This window comes from Cottoperca gobio, chromosome 15 (assembly GCF_900634415.1).
Source record: "Cottoperca gobio chromosome 15, fCotGob3.1, whole genome shotgun sequence".
NCBI lineage: Eukaryota > Metazoa > Chordata > Actinopteri > Perciformes > Bovichtidae > Cottoperca > Cottoperca gobio.
The window spans coordinates 17,099,726-17,110,671 of NC_041369.1; the positions used below are offsets into that span (position 1 = coordinate 17,099,726).

The 10,946-nt window shown below is 41.6% G+C and overlaps 1 protein-coding gene across 1 annotated transcript; it reads right to left on the minus strand.

Annotated features, from left to right (window-relative positions):
- Positions 1 to 4,473: 4,473 nt before the first annotated feature.
- On the minus strand, positions 4,474 to 6,711 carry hmx2 (H6 family homeobox 2). The gene is made up of 2 exons (XM_029450025.1): positions 6,231 to 6,711; positions 4,474 to 5,519 (listed from the first exon to the last, which is right to left on the minus strand). Exons 1-2 carry the CDS (start codon positions 6,496 to 6,498, stop codon positions 4,975 to 4,977), a joined length of 813 nt encoding a protein of 270 aa, XP_029305885.1. The 5' UTR covers positions 6,499 to 6,711; the 3' UTR covers positions 4,474 to 4,974.
- Between the last annotated feature and the right edge of the window lie 4,235 nt (positions 6,712 to 10,946).

Sequence of the window (10,946 nt, forward strand, 5' to 3'; positions counted from 1 at the left end):
ACCCCTCAGCCAACCCTGCGACGGCTGCGGTTGGAGTACGGCAGCTGGATCATTTCAGAGGGACAACACAGACAGCTCTGCTGGTGGAAGGGAAACAGGAGAGGGAAAATCAATTTTTTTTAATTTAGTACATATTTCTGAATTTTGCAATCTTCCAATGTGAACTTTTAAATATACAATAATTATTTGTTTATTAACACTAAGATTAAAATAAAGTAAAAAGACTTGCTGGTCTCCCTTCCTAATGAAAAGGATGGAGCTCCTCCTCTGTGCCGGTGCATTTTATGGCACTATTGTTACAATAAATTCACCTCATTTGTACTGTATGATTCCAGCGTTAAGTTCTTTGCAAAACGATTTTGAGGTTTGTACCTAAATGACATTGGATTACAGTTTTAGTTCTCTGGTTTTAATGTTTTGTCTTTATAATGAATCATGAAAGATTATAAGGAAACATAATTTAAGATGAAGGAGTCGTTTTTAATGAATCTGTATATGTTTTAGTTTGTTTTGCTCTGTGATCTGGAATACAATTTGAGAACTGTTAAAACTCTTAACATTTTTTTCTTAATGCTCTAACATTCAGCTCCCCTAACATTTACTGTATACTATAGATAAACAGTCTACAAAGTTAATAAGACAAAACACAGAATACACAGCCATCTCTCTGTCAGTGAAGCCAATCATTTGAAGGAGCCGAGAAAGCAAACTTAACAGTTCTAATGCTCCAGCCGAGAAACTTAATTTACCAATTTGCAGGAAGACGAGATGGCAGGAAACAAGCCAATTTGCCACGTGTGCAGCGCACAACAAACCCCAGCCTTGCTGCCCGGCCTCATGAGAGGTAATTATCCCTAAAAAAGAATGCCATGCTGTATTAAGATGTTGCCGCATCAAAACGAGGGAGACAGCCTCATTACAAGTAATTATGAGGGAATTAGAAACATCATTTAACTAAACGAGCAAATAATGTCCAGGATATTGAAGAAGCTGCCTGCACTTCTGCCGACCGCTGCAAGTCCCATTACAAAAATTGTAGGTCTTTAATAGAATAATGACATGCTTTATCTTCCCTGCCTCTCTCTGAGAGGGTCTTGGAGCAGAGGGGAGGACTGAGGGAGGGAGGGAGGGGAGGATGTGAAAACAACTGTTGCAGAGCTCTCTGTCCTCAGTGTGGTCTCACTCTCGAGTGTGTAGCATAAGGCCTTCAAGATAATCCCCCTATTATCCTTACAAATACAAAATGGAGAGCAGAGAATTGTATCTCACATCCATTATTGTGTCAAAGGTAATGCTAATGGACTTATCTCCAGAGTAATAGCCGAGTTCTCTCCACTGTACTGTAGCCTGTAATAGTTTGATGCATATTGGACAGCGGACGGCACTTCAAAACGGGCAATTCAAGAAAAGGTTGGTAATTTAACAACGAAGCATAATGCATTTTACCATTAAAGCCCTAATCCAGACTTTTGGTTAAATGTTTTTCTTGGGGAGTTCAAATAAAAGAGCAGCTTGTATTTGACCTTGAGTTATGAGCATCTCTAAATAGAGTTTAAGACAGAAATTACTAAATTCAAACCTTGATAAAAGCTATATATACTAGTGTTTTTGTGCCTGCTCCAGTAACCAAATAATCTATGATTTTATTATATTTTATTTAATATATTGTATCCATACATTGGCTTAGCCTGGTTCAGAAGCATATGCCTCTCCTATTAAGGAGAAAGGGTAGGGGCTGGGGGGGACAAACACAATTTCCCTTCAGCTCCTTCATTTCCAGTTGATATAAAACAGAATCATGAAAAATCACTTCTGGTCCAAGCTCTCCTTTTTAACCATTAACCCATAAATACAGAAGCTGGTTAAAGCCAGCGGATGACAGGGCCTGCCTCAAAAACCTTGTTACGCTCCCCTCAAATTCATTTAGGGAGCAAACAGGTCTTGAGAGTTGTCTGGCTTAATGCATTGCGATCGCTTTTAAAACTCTTGTCTTGAGGCAGACCCGAGGCTCTGCATCTGCTCGTGGTGTTATACTCCATAACCTTCCGCTCTAATATGAAGCCACACATACACTCTTTAAATCAAACGGCTGTAAATATGTTAGGTAGTTGAAAACCCCTCATCCAAATAAAGGATGAAAAAAAAAAGAGTTCTTCTAATATTAGAAGAGAACATTATAAAATAAAAAGTAAAGTAATGTTGTTGCAGCCTGTTTAAATTTAATGGGGTCTCTATTAAGTTCAGATTCATCTACATTGTTTTATCTCAAGATGTAAAAGAGGTGATATCCTGAGGTTTTAGTTCATTATGATCCTGTAAATATGCTCTAAAAACTATCCTGAGAATCAATATTCCCAGTGCTCTCTGTCTTTGCCTCTCCCTCTCCACTGTGTAGCCCACAGTTTCCATTACTCCCATCATAAATTATACCACAGAGTGAATTACACTTGCTTTTCACCTTACCAGGCAGGTTTGATGAATCCTAAGGCACAACACATCATCTCAACAAATCTTCATCACCATGCCAGTCGCTGTCTCTTTGCAGTTTAAACCACTTCAAATCATTTTCATTGCCCTGCTATTAAAATTTGTAATTCACACCTGCCATTGCAGTGATACATAGTTACATAGAACCCCCTCCTCTACCCCCACCTATTCCTCTCTTTCACTTATTCTCTCCTTTGCTCGTCACCGCATCTCCACACATCTCTCTCTCTCTCTCCTTGTCTTGTAAATCAAACAACCTCAGGTGACAGGTCATGCAGATTTCCCACAAGTCAGTGGGGTGCAAACATCCATCCAAAAGAGCGGCGCATTGCCGTCGCACCTGATGACATAATGACCACTTGGAAACTAATAAACAGCTTCATTCAAGCAAAGCTATTGCTCCTTTTCATAAGCGTTACGGTCTCCCATCCCTCTCTCTATCTCTCTTTTCTCTCCCTCTCCTATCTGTCACAAATTCATCCCCCTGCGCCTCACCTCTTAGCTGGTGCTGGAGTTATCCATAAATCACTGCTGTTGTCTAACGCTATCCATTTTCCCAGAAACACAGGGAGGCTGTTGCAAAAATTGGGTCAGGCATAATCTGCAGGGCAGCGGAGCCTGGCTAGTCATGATTCTGCTAGGTAATGTAGCCATTAGCACACATGGTGGGATGGGTAGTAGGGGTTGGCTGAGTGGTGGTGGTGGTGGTCCCTTGTTCATGATGTGACACCCAAGAAAAGCTGGCAAATAACACGGTTTTATCGCTCCCCATCAGCCACACGGTGGGTGTGTGTGTGTGTGTGTGTGTGTGTGTGTGTGTGTGTGTGTGTGTGTGTGTGTGTGTGTGTGTGTGTGTGTGTGTGTGTGAGTGTGTGAGTGATTGTCTTCAGCCTTGTGTTTAGTATTTCCATGTATTGAATTGTTATGAAATAGTAAATTGAACTTTGATGCGACCTCTTGAAAACTAGCTTCTGAATTAACAAGACATACTGTATATGGTATTCAAAGTGTAACTGATACAGTAAGTCATTGTGCAGATGGAGAAAAGAGAACAGCTTCCATTAATGACGCCACGAGTCTTGAACTTTGACAATATCCCTCTTTATTATGTTTCCCTTTTCAAGGCCTGATGCTAGCGAGCCACATGAGGCAGACTTCAAATGAGAGAAGATCCGGCCCAGAGGCATGTTGGCTCATGATAGTGTGCATTCTCTTCTCCACCCTACAATGTGTTTCATCTACTTCTTCTTTACCTCTGTATGTATTACATTAACAAGGCAGCTTGCTCAGGTCATCCACCTCTTTATTTCAAGCAGAGTGCAGCAGTGTTTATAAATGAATCTGAAAGTATGGATTTAAAGTCTTTACTTCCTGATCTCCAGTTCTAAACACAGCTTGATATTTTATTCTGCTTGTAGGCTAATTTACTTAGGAATCAAACAAAGGTAAAAACCTACAGCCCGAGCGTCAAAGAAGGATAAATGCATCACATTTCACACTGCGTCCCTGCACAGATACAATTAAAATGCACCTGTCAAAAAGCTCACAACTTAATATTTGATGTAAGTCAACAGCAGTGTAAACTATCGTATATGCAGTAAAGTCATATGTTTTAATGAACGGCAGTGTATTCCAGGTTTTCTTCCTCACTTTGGTAAAGAACAGGTGTTCTTAGTTTTAAAGCGCTACTGATAAAAACCCTCCAGGTGAGAATTACTGCAGCTCTACAACAAAAAGTATATCTGATTATATCATGAGCCTTTAACATAGAGATTATCATACTGGTTATTTCAATAGAACGTCTTGTGGTCACATTAGTTTGTGTACTGTCTGTGTGCCCCCCACAAATAGTGTCAACACAGCTAAGGAGAATTGAACATTAGCCTTGTTTACAATTGATTTCAGTATTGTCCTTCTGTTTAAAAAATCTAATTGTTATATAAATACATATAACATAACATAACATAAAACCAAGAAAGCTCCATTTTCACTGAAATAGAAAATTTATTGAATGAGAAGGTTATTATTGAAGGTCTAAATTACAATAGAAACAATGATATTTTTCCTTAAATGGAATGATTATGTCTTTCCTGTTAGGTGAAATAAAATGACTGATGCTTTGCAATATATGTGACGAACCAATTATGAATAAAAACAGTGTAAAAGCATTTTTTGTGGAGTCCATTTTTTCTTGAATGTGATATGAATGTTAAACTCCATTATTTAATGAGTTAAAGGAGGAGAAGGAAAATAAAAAAATACAAAAATGATTGTTATTAATTATACACATGGTGTATTTTATACATTCAGGGAAGCTTGGTTGTTTCATGTGAGACGTACAGTTGCTGCATAATAAAAATTTCCTCAACAAATAAAGTGATACAATTAATATACAGGGGTTATGTGGAGACACTTATAAGAAGGTTGTAGTGTTTTGTAATGCGGTTTTTTACGTGGACTGTAGTGGTGAACATACAGCAGAGTCAATCAGTACTCAATCTTGTTATACAGGTTGTATAAAGGTAACCCTGACAGGCTCCCCGGGTAATAAAGGGGCGTCGGAAAGGCGATAGACCGGGGAACCGGAACACGCAGTAAGGAGTTATCTCTGAAAACCAGCGGCATCCCCACTAGTGTCTGTGCGGAAGCGTGTGCCATGTTGGCCGCCTCCAGTTCAGCTGATAGCTGCCGTTTCCATTTGTTCCTCCTGTTCTGAAACCACGTCTTGACCTGAGTCTCCGTCAGCTGCAGGCTGGAGGCTAAGCAGGCCCGCTCCGAGCTGCTCAGGTACCGCTTCATGTCGAAGGTGGACTCCAGCTGGTACACCTGACTCCGGGAGAAAACCGTGCGCGTCTTCTTCTTGGCTGAGTTGCCCTGCTTGTCCGCACCGTCTGTGTGTCTCTCCTCCGACAAAGGTGACATTTGATGGCACGGTCTCTCCTGCTCCTCCTTATAATCCTGCAGCAGAGGCTGTGGCAGGTGCGGCCGTCGCGCGAGCCCGTCTTTCGCAGACAGAAGTCCTTTAGCGGGACCTATAAGCGCGAGCAGGAAGAGAATGAGGTGGTTAACATCATAACGGAGAAAAACATCTCAGCTTATTAAACAGGCGACTGAAAAAATAATAATTTCACATTTTTTCCCCACATACTCAGTTTGAGAGTTCGTCAAGTGTGAACTCTGACTTCCTAAATCGACGGTGACTTTTTAAATAAACAATTCAGCATGAGTACGCTCGGTGTACAGTAAGCTATTAATAAAAACCAGCTCTATTTAACGCTCAATTGACGACGTGTAGTGCAGCCATTTTAGAAACATGTTTCATCAATTAGCAGGCTCAATTAAATTTGAAATGAGAGGAAAGACAGACGGCTAATTATTCGACCTTTCACTCTTCCGCTGCTGCTGCTGCGATGATAGTCTGCACACAACAAACAAGTGGCAGTGGATGAGCTGTATGAGAGTGTGACAGTCACACACACGGGCTAATGAAATGTGAGCTGAAGTGCAAACAAAAACAGAAAACAGGTGTTTATTTTTTAAATAAATAAATAAAAAGATGAACTAATTAGGCCTTTTGTCATGCCATGTTATATAGTAAACAAATAATGTAAAAAAAAAAAAAAAAACAGTAGGCTGAATGTGTGTAGTAACATTTAAATTATTGTGTGCCACCTAAATATTTCGTACCGCTTTTCTGTAATAAAGAATAATAGTAATAATAGATGTAGTAATATATTTCTCACCTAAACAGAAGTTATGGGCTCGGTGCTGGGTGCATGGCTCGCTGTGACCCGTGTCGGAGCAGAAGCAGTCTGCTGAGTCCTCCCCGCCGCTGCACTCCTCGGAGGACACCGACAGTGAGCGCCTCCGCGGCGGTGGCGGTGGCCCCTTGGAGAGCTCCTTGTTCCCGGAGCGCGGCGCATCGGACGGCGTGCCTAAAATGGACTGGATGGTAAAGCTGGAAATCGGGCCCGACGAGCACTTGCTCCCGCTGTTTTCTGCGCTACTCATTCTCGCTTCATAACAGTATTGAAGTATTGCCTGAATCTGTCTGTCCCTTGTATTCCGTTATTGGTTTCTACACGATTGGTGCGTAGAAATTACGAAAGCGGCTTTTGTCTTCCTCTGTTTGTTTTTTTTTTTGCTCCTAGCCCGTTTAATTGTGGAGTTTTAACATTGAAGGAGTTGAAGGTGTTTTTTCTAGGGCTCGGGGAACGTGAGTGTATTCCTGGTCCTCCTCCTCACGCTCTGGATCAGAGGCAGCAAGGTTGCGTTGCTTCATTTGCATGTAGGTAAGCTCCTCCTGGGCCAATCGCAGCCTCCAACATAAGCCCGGAAATTTCAAACTCCTGTCAAGGTTTTGAGACGGGATGAGGAGTGCAAGTGTCGGAGGGGACCAGCAGTGCTCATTTCTGCATTCAGCTGCACTTAAAACACAGTTGTTACGCTATAAAAACAAAAGCAATACGTGTCACAGGCTAATATTGTTTTTCGTGAATAAAACCTTTTAAAAAGGTTTAAAATGTTGGACTACATTTCCATGTCATACTTTATGAAAATATGTTGAGATTTGTGAAAATATAATTTTGGAAATTAACTTATTTTTGCAAATATCTTTCCTTTAGTGTGTTATGTGTCATACACATGCCTCATGTATAAACACAGCTTGATGTCTTCTTTTCAATGTTGTTATGTGATCAATACAAATATTAGGCAACGTGTTTATAATTCTGCATGCAACCTATCACCAGGAAGCGGTTCAGTCAACCTCGGATGACCTCATGCAGGAGCTTTTCTGATCATCCTATGCATGCTAAATTGTCTGGGGTGAGGGTAACTCACATACAGCTTTGGAACTAATACAGAGGCCTAACTCATTTTTCCTGAAAATAATAAACTCATTCTGCGTCCATTATCAGCGATTAAGAATTAATTTGATCATTACTGAGCTAATCTGCCTCGTGATGACCGCGCGTGGAGTGGAGGCCGGCTAATTGATTGACTAATTGATTGAAGTTGGTGGGGGCTGAGTGTGCGCACGCGTGTGTGTGGTGGAAGAAGGAGGAGGGCGCGCTTACCACCACCACCCTCCTCCCACCTCTACCACCCATGCTCTATCTGCGTGTGTGTGTGTGTGTGTGTGTGTGTGTGTGTGTGTGTGTGTGTGTGTGTGTGTGTGTGTGTGTGTGTGTGTGTGTGTGTGTGTGTGTGTGTGTGTCTGGTTGTGTCTGGCTGCGGGACAGCTGCGGGGCTTGAGCTGGCGGTTCGGGCACATTATCCCTCTTTTACTGCTTTGTAAGGGAGCCCCAGACACATTACAAATGGCCAGCTTTAATCATCATGTCATCGCCCTTCCCGGTAGCCACACAACCGGCATTCGGTGCTAAAGACAGGCTGGAAAAGGGAGAAAACCACTGCTTTGGACGGTGATGATGGTGCTGATGATGATGTTGACAGCAGATTCTGCCGTCATCGTCATAGCAGCCAGACAGAAGCATCTGGATCCACGCGTAAATATCGTCAACTGGCAGCGGGGCCAGCAGCTGCTAAACGATCTTAACAAAACGCTTTCGCAGGGGAGGCTTTACTGAAGGGGGGCAAATATATGAGGGCAGTCAGGGCTGATGCTGGATTTATGGTGGTTACACATAAGGCGTGAAATCTGCAATGACAGTTAAATGGGTTTATTTTATATGCCGCTCTTTTCAAACAAAGACCTTTGTCAGTGGAGCCGCCTTGATCACTTTCAGACGACTTTTGTAAAGTGAGATTAGTTCATTATAGAGATAATGACCATAATAGGCTGCTATTGTGAATTAGACGCGCTGTTTTTTATGTCAGAGTTGGCTTTTATAGGCCAGTTGTATACAGACCAGAGCAGTGTATTAGTAAGGAAATGTTCATCCCTTACTCGTGTTTGTGCGTTTCAGCGAGGTCTGGAGAGGCCCAAACGGTGAGGAGCGGGCCTAAGTTCGTGCTCTATCACAGTGATAGGTGGTGTAAGGCCGCCCTACCGCAATAACAGAACAAGATCTTTAGCACGAGAGAAAGGTCTGAGAAAGACAGATGAAGTTATGAGGCGCTTTGATCCGGGAATCAAGCTTCGATAAATATTAAACAAAGACCCTTTACATGTGTGTATTATGATATATGGCGTGTCCAACTCTAGAATAAGGAAATTACCAGAGAAAATGATATCAATAAATTTCCTAAGTATAAACGTTGATTACGTTTCGATTTTCATTCAAGAAAGCGGGGCCTGCTCTTTTTTCAGGAGGCGTTTGTGTGCGTTCGTGCGCACACGTGTGTGTGTGTGTGTGTGTGTGTGCAGAGAGAGAGAGAGAGAGAGAGAGAGAGAGAGAGAGAGAGAGAGAGAGAGAGAGAGAGAGAGAGAGAGAGAGAGAGAGTTGTAAACGCAAGCAGAGCGCCCGAGCCCTGGAGGTGTACAATTTATGTAATCTGAGTGTGGAAATGAACTGGATAATTTATTGGAAAACACAAAGTCAGGAAGATTGGATCAGTACAGCCTATCCACGGGCTCCTATCCATCAAGTTCCAATTAACAACCTAACCATTGAGTTTTAATGGCTTTCCAATCTACTGCCCTGATAGACTCATCAATTCCTCGGGGAGAAATTAAGAAAATCGACCGCCCCTCGGCGTTTCAGTGTCATTCTTCACAGCAACTATATGTCAAATTAAAAACACAATTAAAATTTAAACTGTTCCAATCAGACGGTGCCCCGCAACCTATGTTTCACTTAATAGAACTTTGATGAAAATCTGATGCTCGCATTCAATCAGCAAAGCAAATGGGATGGGTTTAAAACAAGATTTCCTCTTCAAGAAGTGTCAAAAGAGTTGTTCAAACACACGAGTGCTGACGCGTCACATCATTTGTGTTTGGCCTCTGATTGTGGAAATTCGCCAGTATCTGTAACAGGGCGCATTTGTTGACGCACAAGAACAACGTAAGAGGTGAACTTTTCTATACGCATTCACTTTTGGCCCATTTTGCAAGAGAATGTTGTTTGTTAAAAAAAATATTTTTTAAATGTATATGTGAGGATTCCATTGTTTTATACTTTGTCTATTGAAATAGCACTGATTCACTTGGTGCCAGTCTTGGTAGCGAGCCCTCTGCCTACTCCTCAAGGACCTCAGACGAACTCGTTTCATGAACCACTGCCAGAAGTGTTTCTTTTGGCCTCTGCCATGACAGAGCCAATTTTAGTTTTCTAAATCAATGCCTTAATCTGTGCATGCAGCCTTTGAATCCCACTATACCTTTAATAGTCCAACACATGTGAGCGGATGCCAGTGGGTACAGAGAAGAGGCTAGCGTTACGCAAGGTGGTCGGGCCACTTGTGTGTTACCAAACTGGCACTAAAATTCATGATAGAGCTTAAAATGACCCATTCAGCTCTCCATTTTAATGTAATACACTGAGCGCAGTCCCCGGTCACGTCCGTTTGCCCCCGTTCCTGCAAATGTACTTTATCTGATTTTGGCCCCGCTCCTTTCACTCCTTTGCATGCAGATGTCGCACAAATGGATATTATCGAGTGGTAATTTTTTCAATTTATGCGCGCAAATCAAGGTCATATACGCTGAGCCGAAGCAGCGCGTGGACGTTGCTCTTACTTGACGCAATATGATGCAGACGTTTACGGATCGATATGTGCCAGAGGAATAATGCCATAGCAATCTATTAATTTGTGGTAATGGGGCCGTGTTGAGTGTGCAGTGTGGTAGGTACACGTCAATACTTGGGTGATCTGACGATATTTGAATGAACCCTTTGTCTCTTGATGAGGTCATCATATAATGTTTTATAGCTGACCGATTCATTTCCAATAACTGTATTAGCCTACAGATGGAAATAGAAAATGACCTTTGAGGCAAAGGTTATTCTGAGAAATACATGTGCCTCATATTCTTTTACATTTTGAATTTCAACTATTTTATAGATATTTCTCATGTTTGTTATTAGATGTATTTATGCGAGCAGATTTAATATAATAACTGTCCTCAAACTATGAAGCTGTCAATAGTTTCTATACCTGCCCACTACAGGGACATTAAGCTGTGTGGTTGAGTGTTGGTGTTTTAATTAAAATAAGCAGTTTCTCTGCAGATGTCAAAGTGCCCACCTGGACTCAGCCACCTGCTTACAGCCTTGAGGTGGATTCTACTCATATTCAAAAGCGTAAAGAAATGTTAAAACTTTTGTTTAAATAAAACTTTCCATCCTGGTGATTATGTATTACTGATATTAATGACTGATTATTGATCAGCTCAACGGAGGCTGAGAGGGGTGTTCACTGCCTCCTCCAGTTGGATCTGCATCGCTCCATTGTACTGGAACTTTAACAAAACTGGAACTTTAACAAAAATCCAGTTTTGTAAAAAAAGACAAATTAAAACATTTCAAAACTTTAGGCAATAACAGTATATG